Genomic DNA, 18,747 nt, shown 5'->3' with positions numbered 1-18,747 from the left:
TCTAGGTCAAAATGACTTATATACCAGAAGATGGACACCGGAGGTGGGCCGAGGAGGCCACAACCCACCAGGGCGCGCCCAGGTGGGTTGTGCCCACCTAGTGGCCCCCTCTGGTGTTTATTGGCTCTAGTATTTCTTAAATAATCCATAAAAAATCTTCGTGAAGTTTTAGCTCATTTGGAGTTGCGTAGAATAGGTGGCCTGACGTAGCTTTTCCAAGTCCAGATTTCCAGCTGCCGGAATTCTCCCTCTTGGTGTGTTCCTTGCAAATAAGGCATTATAATTACTCCAAAAAGCATTATTATGGATAAAAACATTATGAATAATAGTAAGAAAACATGATGCGAAATGGACGTATCAAGGTACCTGCCTGAATGAATGTCGAACAAAGAAGGTGCAGGCAAAGTAATAATCTGACAAGTCTTCTCGCTAAATACCAGGTTATAGATGAGTCTCTTGTCCTTATCATTACTAATAAAATCATGTGCTACCATACTGTCATAATCTAAGTATATAGTGGGTAGCAACTTCTCCTCTCTCTCTCATCGTGCCTAATGGGTATCTCTAAGCGTTTAGCAAGGCGGGAGGCAAAGATACCTTCAAAGATAGGACCCTTTGAACGGTTTAAACTCAACCATCGAGTAACCATAGCGCCCAAACTAAAAGTTCTATCATGAAGTAAAGCATGACGCAAAATAGCGAGGTCGGGGGCACTAAGGCCTCCACTCTCTCCACGACCAATTAAACATCTCCCAGCAAATAATGAGTAATACCGTAAAACAGGAAAACGTAAACTAGCCACTCTCGCTTCCGACACCTTTCTCCTTTCCCCTACGGTAACTTCATCAATAAAATCTTCCACATCTCTAGGACGTGGTTCATTGATGCTGCCCTCATAAGGTAATTTGCAAACCTCACAAAAGTCATAAAGCGTCATCTCCTTATGCTCATCATATAAATAAAACTCTATCGTGGGTGTCCTAGCATGAAAGTGAAAATTCTGCACAAAGGGATTGGTGAGTAGGAGGTATTGTTCACACATATCATGGAGGAAGTCGATGATGCCTGCATTCCCAGCCAAATAATAGAAATCGTCATCAATTCCGGCCGCTTCCAAGAATGCATCACTTGGCCATTCACATGGCCGAACCTCCGCGGTGCGAAAAAGCTTGTACTTGGGCTTCTTCTTCTCCTCATTTCATTTTCCTTCGAACCCCAGCTCGAAGAGCCTCTCAACAATCTCCTCATCATTTTCTCCCTCTGAAAATTTCTGAATTTTAGTGATTCAAAATAAAAGTGAACCAAACTCAACAAGATTAATAGCAACTACTCCTACAAGTTCCTAGAGGCTATATCATGCATCAAAACTACTTTGGACCATATAAATTTGACATGCAAGCTCAAGAACAAGGTCACCATAACAACAAAAATTTGCAATAAATAAGGCACTAGAACAAAAACTAATTGGACCATTGGAGGAGTCACATACCGAAGAACAATCCCCCAAAACAGTTTTGCAAATGGAGCTTTGCACAAGGAGATCAAAAAATGGCAGCAAGATGAGCAAGAACACGAGTTTGAGCAACAGGATGATTTTTTCTGGAGGAAGACGAAGTGGATGGGTGCTGGAATAAGTGAGGGGGGCCTATGTGGGACCCATAAGGCAGGGGGCGCGCCCTCCACCCTTGTGGTCCACTGCTGCAGCCCCCTGGTGCATTCCCATTGCCAGAAATCATAAAATATTCTATAAAAAGTCATACTAAATTTTGAGGGCATTTAAAGAACTTCTATTTTCGGGACATTTTTTATTGCACGGATAATTCAGAAAACAGATGGATAATACTATTTTTGCTTTATTTAATCTAAATAACAGAAAGTAAAAAGTAGGTATAGAAAGTTGTGCTTTCTAGATTCATCCATCTGATGCTCATCAAAAGGAATCCATTAACAAGGGTGATCAAGTCTTATTAACAAACTTCTTTCGAATGACATGAAACCGGAGAACTTTCGAATAACACTAGGTTACCTCAACGGGGATATGCATGTGCCCAACAATAAGAATGTCATATTTCTTTTTGACAGTAGGAAGAGGGAATTCAAAACCCCCGATAGTAATAGTTGAAAATTTTCCAATAGAATTGATACTATGAACTTGTGGTTGTTTCTTTGGAAAGTGTACCGTATGCTTATTACCATTAACATGAAAGGTGACATTGTCTTTGTTGCAATCAATAACAGCCCGTGCAGTATTCAAAGGGTCTACCAAGGACATACTGTCGTCCTCGGAAATATCAAGAATAACAAAGTCCGTTAAGATAGTAACGTTTGCAACCACAGCAGGCACATCTTCACAAATACTGATGGGTATAACAGTTGATTTATCGGTCATTTGCAAAGAGATTTCAGTAGGTGTCAACTTATTCAATTCAAGTCTACGATATAAAGAGAAATGCATAACACTAACACCGGCTCTCAAATCACATAAAGCAGTTTTAACATAGTTTCTTTTAATGGAGCATGGTATAGTTGGTATTTTTGGATCTCCTAGTTTCTTAGGTATTCCACCCTTAAAAGTGTAATTAGCAAGCATGATGAAAATTTCAGCTTTCGGTATCTTTCTTTTATTTGTAACAATATCTTTCATGTACTTTGCACAAGGAGACATTTCCAGAATATCAGTCAAACGCATACGCAAAAAGACATGTCTAAGCATTTCAGCAAAGCGCTCAAAATCCTCATCATCCTTTTTCTTTGATGGGTTAGGAGGAAAGGGCATGGGTTTATGAACCCATGGTTCTCTTTCTTTACCATGTTTCCTAGCAACGAAGTCTCTCTTATCATAACGTTGATTTTTTGATTATGGGTTATCAAGATCAATATCACGTTCTACCTCCACATCATTATCATTACTAGGTTGAGCATCAACATGAACATCATCATTAACATTATCACTAGGTTCATGTTCATCATCAGATTGTGTCACACCATCTCATGCTCGTCAAAAGGAAATTCACTAACAAGGTTGATCAAGTCTTATTAACAAACTTTTTTCTAATGACATGAAACCGAAGAACTTTCGAATAACACTAGGTTACCTCAACGAGGATATGCATGCCCCCAACAATAAGAATGTCCTATTTCTTTTTGACAGTAGAAAGAGGGAATTCAAAACCTCCGATAGTAATAGTTGAAATTTTTCCAATAGAATTAATATTATGAACTTGAGGTTGTTTCTTTGAAAAGTGTACCGTATGCTCATTACCATTAACAACATGAAACGTGACATTGCCTTTGTTGCAATCAATAACAGTTCCTGCAGTATTCAAAAAGGGTATACCAAGAATGATCGACATACTGTCGTCCTCAGGAATATTAAGAATAACAAAGTGTGTGTATAAGATTGGGCCGTCCGCGCGGGTGTATAAGATTTGAGACCCCGGGTGTAGATGCTCTAAGTGTGCGCGTGGTGGTATGCTTATCTTGGTCGCACCACATGTTTCTAAAAAGATTACGTGCGTTGGTTATTTCTGAGTTTTCCCGTCGGTAGGGTAAATAACCACGTCGACGGCCAGCCGCAGAGAATCAAGCACATCCACCGCAAAATCACCAATAGATTCCCCTCGCAGTGTGTCAGTGTCCTCGTGCGTCCCACAGCCAACGGATTTCAACCCCACGGCGTCCAATCACCGTGCCACCACTGCCCCATCGCCACCTCCCCCCGCCCGTACCCGCGTACCACGGTACCACCACCACCACCGTAGCCTAGCCAGCACAGTGCAGACGGCCGCCGCGGCCTCAACCTAAAAGGCAGGCAGTGCAGCGCCGCACAACAGCCCAGCCCCAGCTAGCGAGCGAGCAATCACAGCGCAGAGCGCAGGGGGCAGAGCCGCACGCGTAACAAACCTAGCACCAGCAGCTCCGGGGAAAAAGGCCTCCGCGAGAAAAGTGAAGAAGGAAAACAAAAAAAACCAACGCCTCCGCCCTCCTCCTCCCACACCACCCCTCCGCCCTCCTTCCTCCCCCCCCTCTCCATTCCTCGCCCTCCCCCACTTCCGCTCGATCTCTCTCCCCAGCTCGCCAGCCGCCTCCTCCCCTCCCAAACCCCTCCCCGCGCTCCCCGCGCCTGGATCCCGCCTACCCTCGCCGCCGGGCGGCCGCCGGCTCCGGCTTCTTCGGGCGTGCACCAGCCGAGGTCCCATTGGCGCGGGCCGCTGTAGGCAGGCCGTGGGCGTCGGGTCTCCGGGGGGCGGGGCGCGATGAGGAGGGCCGTGGGCTGACGCCGATGATGTCGGACGCCTCGTCGGATCTCGGCGGCGGCAGGGCCGGGCCCGTGGAGCGCGACATCGAGCAGGTGAGCGGCCCCGACCCCCCCGCTCGAATCGCTGCGGAATTCCCGCTTCTCGCGCGGTCGGGAGACCCGGATAGTTGGATGTAGATGCATTTGTGTTGTCCGTGTGTTTGTGTGCTCGCGTCTGTGGTGCTCAATTCTGCATCGCCGGTGGCCGCAGCTGTCCCCGGAGATTGAACGGCCCGTAATTCGGGGAACTAAGTATGGAGATTCAGCTGTGCTACAGTTAAGAGCTGTAACTTTTGGCGTCTTGGGTTGCAGATGTCCCAAGGGATATTGATTTGCCAGTGACCACTTTTTTGGCAGCTGGTTGTTAGGTTGTTTGCTACTAGTTGCTACGCTTCTCATCGAATTGGCTCATATGCAGCTCTTTTGATCCAACAGGGAATATGTTAGAACTTAGAATTGCACCTCACTTTTTTTTGTGTCTTCATTTATGTTGTGCTCAAAGTATTGAGCTCTGTTACGTGAGTTTCCTTTCAGAGGTTGGGCAACGATGAGTTGGATCAGTACTGCATGTGCTTATTTCTGACAGATAATTGCCCCGTGATGGGGTTAGTAAAATTCCTTGCCCCTTTATCGAGATTGCTTTATTCTCCGACCATATGCCTGACATAGTGAAGAATACGGATACGAAATGCAGCTGTTCTGACCCTACGATATACCAAACACGCACACGCTCATGCATAGTCGAGTGAAGCCAAATTTCCCCTATGGCATTTTGTGCTTTTTCACCAACTGAAAGCACATATCTCTTGTGGGAATTGTTGGTTCATGTGGCATATATTGATAAAATGACATCTTGGCACATCCTTCCATGTTCATTGTTTATCTGTTCTATTGTGTATCGAGAAGTTTGAATACTAGTTTGATCCTCTCTCAATCTTTATTGATTTATATTGCAGTCCCATAATTTGTTGTTCCTTTTCCGTTTCTACGTTATATGGCACCGCTTGAAATGCCAGTTAAAATTGAAAACGTCAATGGGCACATTTGAACGCGTTTGATTGTTCAATGGTGTTTTAAGGCTTCTCCTTTACATACTATAAAATTACCACTATTTGGCAGGATAGTATTTTTAGACGCTAGTTACTGATGCTTGATACAACCTTGTTCCCATTGTTACCGCAGGCCATCACTGCTCTCAAGAAAGGAGCATACCTGCTGAAGTATGGACGTAGAGGGAAGCCAAAATTTTGTCCCTTCAGGCTTTCCAATGTGAGCTTATTAATTTGCTCCATCACAGAATTTTCAAATCCTTTATGTTTGCCCCATCTCATTTATGAATATCTTTGACACTCTTTTTGCTTCTCCAGGATGAATCTATATTGATTTGGTTCTCAGGGAAAGAGGAGAAGCAACTAAGATTGAGTCATGTGTCTAGAATAATTCCTGGACAGCGAACTGTGAGTTGCTATTTCAACAAAACCCAAATTTGGGAGACAGATTTGATGGATATCATGCTCTACTGTTACGATTCATAATATTGGCTGAAGCAACTATATTTCATTTTGCTCGTTTACTCCTGGTGCTAGCTCCTGAATATTCCATGGGGCTTTCTTCAGCTTTTACCATGATGTGATTCTTCTTCGTTTTAGAGAGAGCTTGCTGCTAATTTATTTTCACTGTGCTCGATTCCACTAATTCACAAGAAGTTCCTATAGATACAAAGCATTTATGATCCAACATTGATAAAACTTTATGGCAAGAAGAGATAACATCATTCTTTCCTGCAAAAATTAAGTTGAATAAACTTCTCAAAGTCCACTTACGAGATCATCTTCTGCACTCAGATATTTAGCGAGGAGGTTCTACTATTCGGAATTGCTGCAAAGCTGTCCTGATATAGTACTTTTTTTGTGATACAGGCGATTTTTCAGAGGTATCCACGACCTGAGAAGGAATGCCAGTCATTTTCTCTCATATCCCATGATAGATCATTGGACATTGTAAGTCATTCCAGTCATTCATGTGTGATGTAACATGTTCGCTTGTTTGCCAACTTTGTTGCATGCTAAATTCATTGGTTAGTCTATATCACCAGCTAATCAATTTGGTAATTTGGTTTTGTCATGAAAAACAGATATGCAAAGATAAAGATGAAGCTGAAGTGTGGTTTGCTGGGCTAAAAACACTGATATCACGTAGTCACCAAAGAAAATGGAGAACAGAATCAAGAAGTGATATGCTTTCCTCTGGTACAACTAGTCCAAGAACTTACACGAGAAGGAGCTCTCCCTTGAGTTCTCCTTTCAGTAGCAATGATAGTGTCCACAAGGTATTTTCCGCCATCCACCCAGCTCATCCATCTTCTCAACACTCTCTTGTTGTGTGCCGGTCAGGCTGCACTGATCAACCCAAACTCTTCCTCCTTCATGTACTTTGATCTTTTCCATTTTTGTGTTTGATGCTACTGGCTTAAGACTCTTTTTCTGAGAAACCTCTGGCTTGAGATTTGAACGGCCACCAAACTTGAGTTGGCAACCATGATACCCATGTTGTATTTTATGGTCTGTACATTCTATATCACATACTGGTTTGTGGCAGCAAAATAAAAATAAATAAAAGTATTTTTTCCTTCATGAAGTCAAAATATATGAAATAATATCCGTGTTCAAGCATGGCAGATCATGCTATTCCCATTTTATTTCTGCTGTCTACATCAATTATTATAGAAAACAATCTTTAACAATTGAACTGCAACAGGATGGCAGCGAAAATTATCGACTCCGGAGTCCATATGGGAGTCCACCAAAGGTTGGCTTGGACAAGGCCTTCTCTGACATTGTATCATATGCAGCCCCACCTAGACCCTTCTTCCCATCGGATTCTAATGTTGGATCAGTTCACTCTGTGTCTTCTGGGCACTCAGATAACACAAATGGGAACTCGAGGGGCATCTCAATGGATGCTTTCCGAGTTAGTTTATCAAGTGCTGTCAGTTCATCAAGTCATGGTTCTGGTCATGATGATGGTGATGCTCTAGGTGATGTTTTCATTTGGGGAGAGGGAACTGGAGAGGGAATTCTTGGTGGTGGCAATTCAAGGGTTGGAAGTTCCTCGGGTGCAAAGATGGATTGTCTTGTACCGAAGCCATTGGAGTTTGCTGGAAGGCTTGATGTGCAGAACATTTCATGTGGAGGAAGGCATGCTACACTTGTCACTAAGCAGGGAGAGGTCTACTCTTGGGGTGAGGAGTCAGGTGGGCGTCTTGGTCATGGTGTGGACTGTGACGTGCCCCAGCCAAAACTTATCGATGCTCTTGCTCATATGAACATTGAGCTAGTAGCATGTGGTGAGTACCATACTTGCGCAGTCACGCTCTCTGGAGATTTGTACACATGGGGAAATGGCACCTTTAATTTTGGACTTTCAGGTCATGGGAATGAAGTCAGTCATTGGATGCCCAAAAGGCTCAATGGACCATTAGAAGGCATACATGTTTCGTCTATTTCATGTGGCCCTTGGCACACGGCTGTAGTAACATCTGCAGGTCAGCTATTCACATTTGGAGATGGCTCTTTTGGAGTTCTAGGTCATGGAGATCGTCAGAGTATTTCGGTACCAAGGGAGGTGGAATCCCTGAAAGGGCTACGGACTGTTCGGGCAGCTTGTGGTGTGTGGCACACAGCCGCCGTTGTTGAAGTTATGGTTGGGAATTCAAGTTCCAGCAATTGTTCTTCTGGCAAGATATTTACATGGGGTGATGGTGATAAAGGTCGTTTGGGACATGGTGACAAAGAAACAAGACTTGTCCCAACATGCGTGGCTTCTTTGGTTGAGCCTAACTTTTGCCAAGTAGCTTGTGGTCATTGTTTCACGGTGGCACTAACAACCTCAGGGCATGTGTACACAATGGGAAGTTCTGTCTATGGTCAGCTTGGAAATCCACAAGCAGATGGCATGGTTCCTGCGCGTGTTGAAGGAAAGCTACATAAAAACTTTGTGGAGGAGATTTCATGTGGCGCTTATCATGTTGCTGTTTTGACTTCCAGGACAGAGGTGTATACATGGGGTAAAGGTGCTAATGGCCGGTTAGGACATGGTGATACTGATGATAGGAATTCTCCTACACTAGTTGAAGCTCTGAAAGATAAGCAAGTCAGGAGTGTTGTTTGTGGAATTAACTTCACTGCAGCAATATGCATTCACAAGTGGGTGTCTGGAGTTGATCAGTCCATGTGTTCTGGATGTCGCTTGCCGTTTAACTTGAGGAGAAAACGGCATAATTGCTACAACTGTGCTCTTGTATTTTGTCATTCCTGCAGCAGTAAGAAATCTCTGAAGGCTTCATTAGCACCAAACCCAAACAAGCCTTACCGTGTCTGTGATAGCTGCTACGGTAAACTTAATAAGGGACCTGAGACAGATAGGTATTCTTCAGCAAAGCGCGGAGCTATCTTACAAGGGTTCAATGATTCTATCAATGATGATTTGGAGACAAGATCAAATGTCCAATTGTCTAGATTGTCATCAATGGAATCCTTCAAGAACATGGATAGCAGATATTCAAAGAAAAATAAGAAGTTTGAATTTAATAGCAGCCGTGTTTCCCCTATTCCAAATGGCAGCTCTCACTGGAGCGGGCTCAACATTTCTAAATCTTTTGGCTCATCAAAGAAATTTTTCTCAGCGTCGGTTCCTGGATCAAGAATTGCTTCTAGGGCAACGTCACCTGTCTCAAGAAGAACAAGCCCTCCTCGATCTACAACTCCAACACCTACCTTGGGTGGTCTAACATCTCCTAGAGTTGTTGTAGATGGTGCAAAGCCAATAAAGGATAGTGTAAGCCAAGAGGTTATACATTTGAGATCGCAGGTACAGATCTTGATGTTCTCTCTATTCAATCGGTATTTCTAACTTTTGTCCATATAAGTAAGTAGTATGATTCTATGCATTATTGGTTATCATTCTCCAACTGTAACTCGATGAAGCAGTCATACGAAACCATCAACTCCTAAATGGAAACTCAAAATATCTGGCATAAACTCACATGACAGTAAAGAAGTTTGTACACGCTACTGTTTTTCCTTCTGCTCTCTTTCTTTTATGACTGGCTCAGTGTCCAGTCACAGGAGCAAGGTAGAAAGATATTCATGGAACTGCCATTATTATCACAGTAGTTTTCTTTGTAGACTGATAGACCATTATATATGACAGTAACTTGTGAGAGTTTGTTTACTTCTGGAGGTTCTAATCAAGTTCAATGTTTCAGGTGGAAAATCTTACCCGGAAGTCCCATCTACTGGAAGTTGAATTGGAGAGAACAACTAAACAGTTAAAGGAAGCTATTTCCATTGCAGGGGAGGAAACTGCGAAGTGCAAAGCTGCAAAAGAAGTAATCAAGTCGCTCACTGCACAAGTAAGATTCCTTATCTGTGAGGATGTTGTTTTCTTATATTACAGCCAGAACCTACTGTACAAACAACCAAAAAATAACAATATAAGTACATTTTTCCACCAAATCTGATGAAATTGAATGGCTAAAAACCAAGAAATCTGTAGATTGGTCAAAGGCAGTTTGCTTCCTTTGACGGATCCAAGCACCTCATAACTCTTCTGGGTTTTGAGCCTGTGACTTATCTAAATGATGTTCATGTACTATGGAACTAAATAAGGCAACCATACTACTTTAGTGGAGTTGCAAAGGGCGCAGACAAAATAAGTGGTTTGGGGATGTTTTCTATTAACAAACAACAACAGGACATGATTATTTTAAAACTTGAATGATGATACAGTCTAACATGCGAACAATTATTTTTTCTACCATAGTTGAAGGGTATGGCAGAGAAGCTACCTGAAGGAGCAGGAGCAGGAGCAGGGGCAGGGGCAGGGGCAGGGGCAGTTAAGCACAGTAGACTGCCACCACTTTCTGGAGTGCCTGTTAATGACATATCAATGGCAACTGAGAATTTAGGTAGCCCAAGAAATTCAGGAGAGCCATATTTGAACGGGTCTAATGGGTTGATTGTTTCTAATGGACCAAGTTCAGTTAGAAATAAGACTCACCTGGAAGTTGGCAAGAATGGAACCAAACAGCCCGATTCAGACTCTAAGCCTGAGTCTGAATGGGTAGAGCAAGATGAACCAGGGGTCTACATCACCCTTACTGCCCTACCTGGAGGGGCTAGAGATCTTAGGAGGGTACGGTTCAGGTAAATTCCTTCATTCCCATTCAAAATGCAACTATAAATCAGCTGAAGGACTTGTCTATTGGATGTTTATGGGCACATTATTTATACATTTGATTAGTGTAGACTGTCAGACAATGTTCAGCACTTTGTTAATTTGATGTGAGGTAGTATAGCAACTGACCTTTTTTCTGGTCTATCGTATAAGATTCTTTAGTTATTTGGAACAAATTGTTGTTCTGTGTAGGCGTAGCTATATGACAACCTGTTTAATTATGAAGTTATTCACAGATTAATTATATACTCCCTCCGTTCACTTTTGTAAGACGTTTTAGACATTTAAGACAGCACCTAAAACAGTTCAATTTCAGCTGTCCTAAACGACTTACAAAAGTGAACAGAGGGAGTAACTAATTCTAGATATGAGAATTTGTATTTGTATTTTTATAGGACTGATTTTCGTACACATTTTTTGTCTGCTGGACATGAAGGATCGAAGAAAAATTGCAATGATTTCGTGAAGTCGACTCTACCGCTTAGAAACTAGGACGTGTCTAGGTGGCAGCCGTTGGCTCATTAGTAGCCGTGAGCAAACAGCGCGAGCAAACACCACTTAAAATGAAAGTACCGGCCCCCGCCTGACAAAAAAGGAAAACATGTCTGGTCCTCCAGTGGATATTTTTCCACACACAAACACACACACACACCCCATGTATAAAACCTGTCCAATTAATTTCAATACAGTTATTTTAAAAAGCTGTAACATTTGAACCAAGCGTGGAATTAAGATCCGTTTTCACCCATAGTTTCCTTGCGAGTTGCTCTCCGAAACTAGATCCCATATTGGTACCTTTTGACAGACTTTTCCTAGAAACAATTTTAGTGCTACTATAGGAAGCAACTTTAGTGCTTTAGTGCTATAAGAAGCAACTTCCTGTTTTGTGAAAGTTGCCTGTCGCTACTAATTAGCTGCATGCAGTATTGTAGAAGCTGTCTACCATGGTTTCTGAGTTGCCTATCTAGGAAACCAAGCAGTTCACAGTTTATGAAGTTGTCTTCCGGTGATGTTCCATCACTGTGAAAGTTGCATACCATGGTTTTCCGGTAATGCTGAATTGCCTACCATTGCTAATTAGTTGCATATAGCACTGTTAAAAGTTGGCGATGTTGCTAAGTTGCCTTGCCCTCTATCTAAGTTGCTTATACCGTACTAAAAATTACTGTAGGCAACTTAGCATAATGTTAGGTTATTCACTAGTCATGGTAGACAACTTAGAGAAAAACACTAGGCTACCTGGTAGCCATGGTAGCCATCTCAGGGCAAACATTGTTCTAACTGGCGTCATGCAAGGCAACAACACAGAGTAGCTTCCCGTAGCACTGGAAGTTGTTTCTAATAGCAGCAAAGTTGCTTCTGGAGAAAAGCTCATCGAAACATATCAATATGAGATCGAAGGCCCAATGGTGAAAATGATCGTAATTCCAATGATTGGTCCAAAAGTTATAGTAGCATTTTCAAATTTCGAAAAGTGGAATTGATCTACCAAAATAGTAATGCATGTGGTGCAGCATGGGCAGGACTGCAGGTGCTTTTTCCTTGCATGTGCCAATCATCTTTTGCTATTTTTGGTAAAAAAGGGAATCAACTTTGGTGTGGGCTCTATATGTATAGCCAAAAAGTACAGCTGCACTTCTAAGAATTAGGGTAGAAACTAATGTTCTGTTGAGATTTTGTGCTATTTAAAAGCTTATTGTAGTTTCTGGAGTTTGATCTTTGCAGCTTTTCACTCGTTTCTATTTCTGTGTGCAGCCGGAAGCGTTTCAGCGAGACGCAAGCAGAGCAATGGTGGCAAGAGAACCGGGCAAGGGTATACGAGCTGTATAACGTTCGTGTGGTGGACAAATCTCTCGCCAGTATTGATAGTGATGTACCTCACTGACATAGAGCATGTGTTTGGTTGCGAGGTTAATTAGGGCCTGAAAGAAAGAGGGCTGCTGTTTGGAAAATGTGGGCTTGCATTTTCTTTTACACCCTCTTCCTCCTTTTTCTTGTGTGGAAAATAGATTGCTCAAGGAGAAGTGATGTAAATGGTTCGTGGCAGCCGGCTAATCTGCCCTGTAAATGCATAAGCAAGCACACCAATTTAGAGTTTGTTCTTCCTAATTTTCCATTGATCCACGAATATATAGGTCCAACAGCTGAGCCAGAGATAACGGGTGCAGAACATTTCGGATGCTAATTGTAGATTGAGATGCGAATTAGCCATGCAAGAGTTAAGCTTTATTTTCATTGTGCTGAGTGCCTTTTGTCATTTTTGAATTTCTACCATCATGCCTGCCTGCTTTTTGTTTCATCCAGTTTTGTTGTAAACTGCACATATGTCTGGTGTGCTTTCCAGTTATCCAAATTCTTCGGGAAAAAAACTCGGTGGAGAGGAAAGGAGTGCATTTGTTTCGTCCACCTCAGCTGGCATGGTATGGAGAACGGTTTGTTTGGCGGTGATCGATGTTTCCCATCTCTTGCATTTTACCGACGATGGCTGGCATACGCTGATGCTATGCGATTTTGCGGAGTGTCTTGTCGTCGACAACATAATCTGGGTGTAGCCAGGAGTCCAAGTAAGAAGAGAAGTCTCCTAGTATGTGCCCCGACCACACGTCAAGAAACAAGAGCCGATTTAGATTTGGTTAAGCGCGCGCGGTTAGGTCCAACCGCCAAGACACAGCACACAACACAAATGACACCAACATTCAGTTAGGTCACAGTAGCTCACAAGTCGCAACGCCCCCTCACCCATACAGACACCATTTCCGTCACTCTTTGCTCACTTCTGCCTTCCATTCCTAGCGTCCACCTTGACCGGCGATCACCTACTAGAAGATCTTAACCCCTTGTACCACCAAGAATTAACATTTATAGTTGCAATCGGTCTGAAATAGCTAGCACCATTGCCTCTGTTCTAGAAGCGCATCAGCTAGCTACGAACAATCTCAACCCATGGCGAATCGTGGCGTGCGTGCAAAAGTGCACAACACGTTCAAGAAAACCGATTTCTAGTAGTACCGCTTCCTTAAGAGAGCTGCTGATTGTCGAGGCTATTTGTAGTTTCTCAAGCTGTTTCCCGCTCATCTACTGCTTCCGCAATCCACACATCGACCCCTCTCACGCGCACTCGCGGCTCGCCTCGCCCGCAGCCATGGATCAGGACCTGTCGTCGGAGCTGGACCCGGCGCTCCTCCTCTCCACGTCGGCGTCCTCGTCGTCGCCGCAGGACTCCGCGTCGCCGTCCTTCTCCTTCTACCCGCCCTCCCCTCCGGAGTACACCCTCGCCGTCACCAACCTCTCCTGCCCAGCGCCGCGCCGCGCCAACGCCACCCTCCTCCCGAGGTTCTTGCCCTCCTTCTCCGCGGCCCCGCCCCCCGCCGCCGAGGGGCTCCTCAACTCCGTCTCCTTCATCGCGTCCAGCTCAAACATCCTGGCCGTCGTGGGCCCCAGCGGCGCCGGCAAGTCGACGCTCCTCCGCATCCTGTCCGGCCGCGGCACCGGCTCGGAGATCGCCAAGGCGCCCACCGTGTGCATCAACGGCCACGCCGTCACCTCCCGCGCGCAGCTGCGCCGGACGTGCGGCTTCGTGACGCAGGACGACAACCTCCTGCCGCTGCTCACCGTCCGCGAGACCATCCTCTTCGCCGCGCGCTTCAGGCTCGGCTCCTCCGTGACCGCGCGGGAGCGGCACGAGCGGGTGGAGGCGCTCATGCAGGAGCTAAGGCTGTCGGAGGTGGCCGACAGCTACGTCGGCGGCGGCGGCGGCGAGGCCATGTCGCCGTCCCGCGGGGTGTCCGGGGGCGAGCGCAAGCGGGTGTCCATCGCGGTGGACATGGTGCACGACCCGCCGGTGCTGCTGCTGGACGAGCCCACGTCGGGGCTGGACAGCCGGTCGGCCGTGGACGTGCTGGCGCTGCTGCACGAGGTGGCGCGCGCGCGGCGGCAGGTGGTGGTGCTCAGCATCCACCAGCCCAGCTACCGCATGCTCGGCTACATCTCCTCGCTGCTGCTGCTCTCCCGCGGCGCCGTCGCGCACTGCGGCTCGCTGAGGTCGCTCGAGGACGCGCTGGCGAGGCTGGGCCACAAGATCCCCGCGCAGCTCAACCCGCTGGAGCTGGCCATGGAGGTCACCGAGCAGCTCCAGGCGGACCGCGCCAAGTTCGCCGAGCTCAGGGACAGCGACCAGTACGAGGAGGAAAGGGAAAGCCCCGGCGTCGCCAACGGCAGCCTTCAGGTGCCCGAGCACGGGTACCGCAGCCGCGCCGTGGAGGTGGCGGCGCTGACAGTGCGCTGCTGGCGCACCATGTACCGCACGCAGCAGCTCTTCGCGGCGCGGGCGGCGCAGGCGGTGGTCGGCGGCCTGGGCCTCGGCAGCGTCTTCTTCCGCGTGCGCGCCGACCCGGACGGGCTGGCGCTCCGGCTGGGCCTCTTCGCCTTCAGCCTCAGCTTCCTCCTCTCCTCCACCGTGGAGGCGCTGCCCATCCTCCTCCACGAGCGGCGCGTGCTGATGCGCGAGGCCTCCCGCCGCGCCTACCGCCTGTCCTCCTACGTGGTGGCCAACGCGCTGGTGTTCGCGCCGTGCCTGCTCGCCGTGGCGGTCCTCTTCTCGGCGCCCGTGTACTGGCTGGTGGGCCTCCGCGCCTCCCTGGCCGCCTTCGGGTTCTTCGTGCTCGCCGTGTGGCTCATCGTGCTCATGGCCAGCTCCCTGGTGCTCTTCCTCAGCGCCGTGTCCCCGGACTTCATCCTCGGCAACTCGCTCATCTGCATCTTCCTGGGCGTCTTCTTCCTCTTCTCCGGCTACTTCATACCCAAGGAGAGCATCCCGAGGTACTGGGCCTTCATGTACTACGTGTCCATGTACAGGTACCCGCTGGACCTGCTGCTCATCAACGAGTACGGGGGCGGCGCCAGGGACAAGTGCGTGGCGTGGGTGGGAGGGGACGCCATGACCGGTGACGGCGTTTGCTTGAGCACCGGAGGCGACGTGCTGAGGGGGAGAGGGGTCGACGAGGGCATGAGGTGGGTCAATGTGGGTGTCATGCTGGGCTTCTTCCTCGTGTACAGGATCATGTGCTGGGCTGTGCTGGTGAGGAGGGCGTCCAAGACCACTCTCTGATCCTTCCTTCTTTCCCTTGTTTTTGTTTGTCAGCTTCATTGGTTTGGATCATATATACAAGCCGCGTTATTTGTTTGCTTTTGTGCTGTAGTTTGCTCTTTGTTTAGATGTGTTGAGTAAGAAGTGCAATGCAAGTTTGCACTCATGTGTGTAAAATGCTTGATTTGGGTTCATGAAAAGAAAATTTCAACCTGTCTACCTGAACTACGGGCGCTTCTATTCATTGGGCTGATAATCGACATGGCACCCGTACGGTTGGCGTGCGGGTAATGCTCCCCCAAACTCGTATCCGTCCCAATATTTTTCTCTTAAATCCATACCTGTGCCTGCACCTCGGGTTTTGTGTTGTTTCCATACCCATAGCCAGCCACGCGTAATAACCGTGGGTAAAATTACCAATCTCGTTCACCTTTCAATTCACATTTTACCATGTATAAATTTCAGCATTTTAATATGTAAAACACAACATTTCAACATGCATATTTAGCATTTCAGCCCAGACGAGTTGGGGAGATGGGGTTTGTGTTCTATGAGTGTGACGACGCAATGGATGGGTGAGGGGAGAGTATTTTATGTGTGGGTTGTGGCTGTTAGGCTAGGGTTTTAGGGGACCTACATGTTAGATGTGGTAATATACGGGTAGGTGGGTACACAGGTATGGGTATTCCCTTTCTGTACCCATGCCCGGCTTACCTGCTGGGTGCATTTTTTTCATTTACAGATCCATGGGTATTTAACTTTTCCAAACCCTTACCCTAATAGGGGTTTTACCCGTCAAGATTGCGGGTAGCGGGTACCCATTGCCATGTCGAGCTAAGATTTCTGCGTGCGTCGCCTTCGTGACAGTCAGATCTGCTTTTGATTGACGGCTCAGAAGGAACAACTTTTTCGTCTTTTTTCATTGACGTGGACCAGTTTGATTTACAAAAAAGCACCCTAAAAGAAACTACAAACCAAACAATATAACATTTGTAGTTGCAAACCTATAGCTTTAGATTTTCTTTTCAGCTCCGGAAATGCAAGCCACCAGACCTTACTTTCCGAAAAACATTGGAAGCAAAACCTATATGAAATTCTATTGCTTTTGAGACGAGAAGTTCGAAAACTACTCCCTTTGTCCCATAATATAAACGTGTGCTTGACACTACTACACTAGTGTAGAAAACGCTCTTGTATTAGGAATACCGGGTCATGAGGAACGAAATTTTAAGTCTTACTCAATTTACTTTTGTATATTTATCTTTCAAATAGACAAGCTTCCATGTATTATTGGGCCCAAATCTGGTCTGTGGTGGCAGTATGTCTAGTCCAGCAAAAGCACATAGGCCCCTTTCGATGCTCCTTCACAACACAGTGGGCCGCGTTTCCTTCCAGCGCCGCCAAAGCATTTGGCGCCCAACCCACGCACGGCCGCGACCGTCTCCGCCTTCGCCGTGCCATTGGGAACCTGATTTCCCTGTCTCCCACGTGGGTAGCGTTGGCTAGGGTTCACTCGCCCAAGACATACAACCAGCTTTGGTTCTTCAAAAACATGAGAGCCGCGTGGGATCTTGCCCAAGGTGTTCAGTTCAAGCCCCTGGAGGATAATCTCTATACTGTGCAATTCTCCTGCTTGGGGGATTGGGAAAGAGTAACGAGGGACGACCCCTGGCACTTTCGAGGAGATGCTGTCATCCTCAAGCCGTATGATGGATTGACAAAGCCGTCCACAGTGCAACTTGACACTATAGAAATTTGGGTACAGATTCATGATGTACCTCCACTGTATGCTCATCTGATCCCTTCTTTAGCAGCAAAGGTTGGCGAAGTCATCTACGCCGAAACCCAATCGCAAGACTTTGTCGGCAACTTCCATTGAGTTTGGGTCCGGATTAATGTTGATAAGCCTCCGAAGAATGCAGTTTCTATGATAAGAGAGGGGAAGCGCCAGATATACAGGATTAGGTATGAAAAACTTCCGGACTAGTGTGCAGTCTGTGGCATGTTGGGTCATCAATTCCAGGAGCATGGTAATGGTATACAGCCTCCGTCCGCGTTGATCTTTAAGGATCTTAGGGCCTCGTGGGTGATGAGGACAGGACAAAGTTCGGGAGGGGGCCGTGGAAGAAGAGGAGGACGGCGGGAGGCCGTGGTGGCCATGGAGCAAACCCCGATCGGATCAGGATGATGGTAATGATGGGAAAGACAATTTGAGCTCTCAAACTGATGCGGTCATGGACGATGTTGAAAACAACAGAAAGAGGGCACAACACATGAAGCACTCGGTGAACAACAAAGCAAACAGGTCTGGTCCTGGGTTGATGTTAGCTCTAACCTCTTCGCTGTCTATACCCCAGAGCTCGAGTAGCAAGCAAGACCCAGAGAGAGCCAAGAAAAACATAGATGCAGCAGATGAGGATTTGGAGAAAGGTGTCGGTCATGGCGACATCGTCACTTCTTTGGCGGGCTCCATCGAGGAGCGCCACCAAGCCCAATGAATGCGCTATGCTGGAACTGCCGTGGCGCGGGTAAACCTGCGGCAGTTCAAGACCTTCGCGAAATTCGCGAGGAAGTTTACCCCTACCCTACTTTGTATCGTTGAGACACATATAGATGGTCGGAGGGTAGAAGCTATGGCTAGCTCGATAGGCTATGATAATTCCTATGTTGTCGATAGTCAGAGAAGGAGTGGTGGAATTGGCTTATTTTGGAACAACGCAATAAAAGTTGAGATTCTCGGTTATTCATGTTATCACCTTGATGTTTTAGTTACAGAACAGGGGGAGGACTGATAACCCACAAATATAGGGGATCGCAACAGTTTTCAAGGGTAGAGTATTCAACCCAAATTTATTGATTCGACACAAGGGAAGCCAAAGAATATTCTCAAGTATTAGCAGCTGAGTTGTCAATTCAACCACAACTGGATAACTTAGTATCTGCAGCAAAGTATTTAGTAGCAAAGTAACATGGTACTAACGGTAACAGTAGCAAAAGTAATATTTTCGGGTTTTGTAGTGGTGGTAAGAGTAGCAATAGAAAAGTAAATAAGCGGAAAACAATATGTGAAAAGCTCGTAGGCATTGGATCAGTGATGGAGAATTATGCCGGATGCGGTTCATCATGT

The 18,747-nt window shown here is 46.3% G+C and overlaps 2 protein-coding genes across 2 annotated transcripts; both read left to right on the top strand.

Annotated features, from left to right (window-relative positions):
* Window positions 1-3,827: 3,827 nt before the first annotated feature.
* On the top strand, window positions 3,828-12,769 carry LOC125516006 (PH, RCC1 and FYVE domains-containing protein 1-like). The gene is made up of 9 exons (XM_048681492.2): window positions 3,828-4,351; window positions 5,480-5,566; window positions 5,665-5,754; window positions 6,217-6,297; window positions 6,432-6,626; window positions 7,055-9,166; window positions 9,564-9,710; window positions 10,121-10,503; window positions 12,290-12,769. The coding sequence occupies exons 1-9, from the start codon at window positions 4,283-4,285 to the stop codon at window positions 12,417-12,419; spliced, it is 3,294 nt and encodes a 1,097-aa protein (XP_048537449.1). The 5' UTR covers window positions 3,828-4,282; the 3' UTR covers window positions 12,420-12,769.
* Window positions 12,770-13,390: 621 nt separating this feature from the next.
* ABCG23 (ABC-2 type transporter family protein) lies at window positions 13,391-15,845 on the top strand. Its single transcript, XM_048674699.2, has one exon. It carries the CDS (start codon window positions 13,677-13,679, stop codon window positions 15,639-15,641), a length of 1,965 nt encoding a protein of 654 aa, XP_048530656.1. The 5' UTR covers window positions 13,391-13,676; the 3' UTR covers window positions 15,642-15,845.
* The last annotated feature ends 2,902 nt before the right edge of the window (window positions 15,846-18,747 follow it).

This window comes from Triticum urartu, chromosome 1A (genome assembly GCF_056163025.1).
Source record: "Triticum urartu cultivar PI428250 chromosome 1A, HENAU_Tu73, whole genome shotgun sequence".
Taxonomy (NCBI): Eukaryota; Viridiplantae; Streptophyta; class Magnoliopsida; order Poales; family Poaceae; genus Triticum; species Triticum urartu.
The sequence above is the reverse complement of the archived record's forward strand: the minus strand, read 5'-3'. Positions and strand labels throughout refer to the sequence as shown.

Bases quoted from the DNA above. Each gene is read 5' to 3' on its own strand.
- LOC125516006 (XM_048681492.2), top strand. From the start codon at position 4,283: ATGATGTCGGACGCCTCGTCGGATCTCGGCGGCGGCAGGGCCGGGCCC. The intron at 5,755-6,216 runs GTGAGTTGCTAT...TTTGTGATACAG, and splicing joins TAATTCCTGGACAGCGAACT to GCGATTTTTCAGAGGTATCC. The intron at 6,298-6,431 runs GTAAGTCATTCC...CATGAAAAACAG, and splicing joins ATGATAGATCATTGGACATT to ATATGCAAAGATAAAGATGA.
- ABCG23 (XM_048674699.2), top strand. From the start codon at position 13,677: ATGGATCAGGACCTGTCGTCGGAGCTGGACCCGGCGCTCCTCCTCTCC.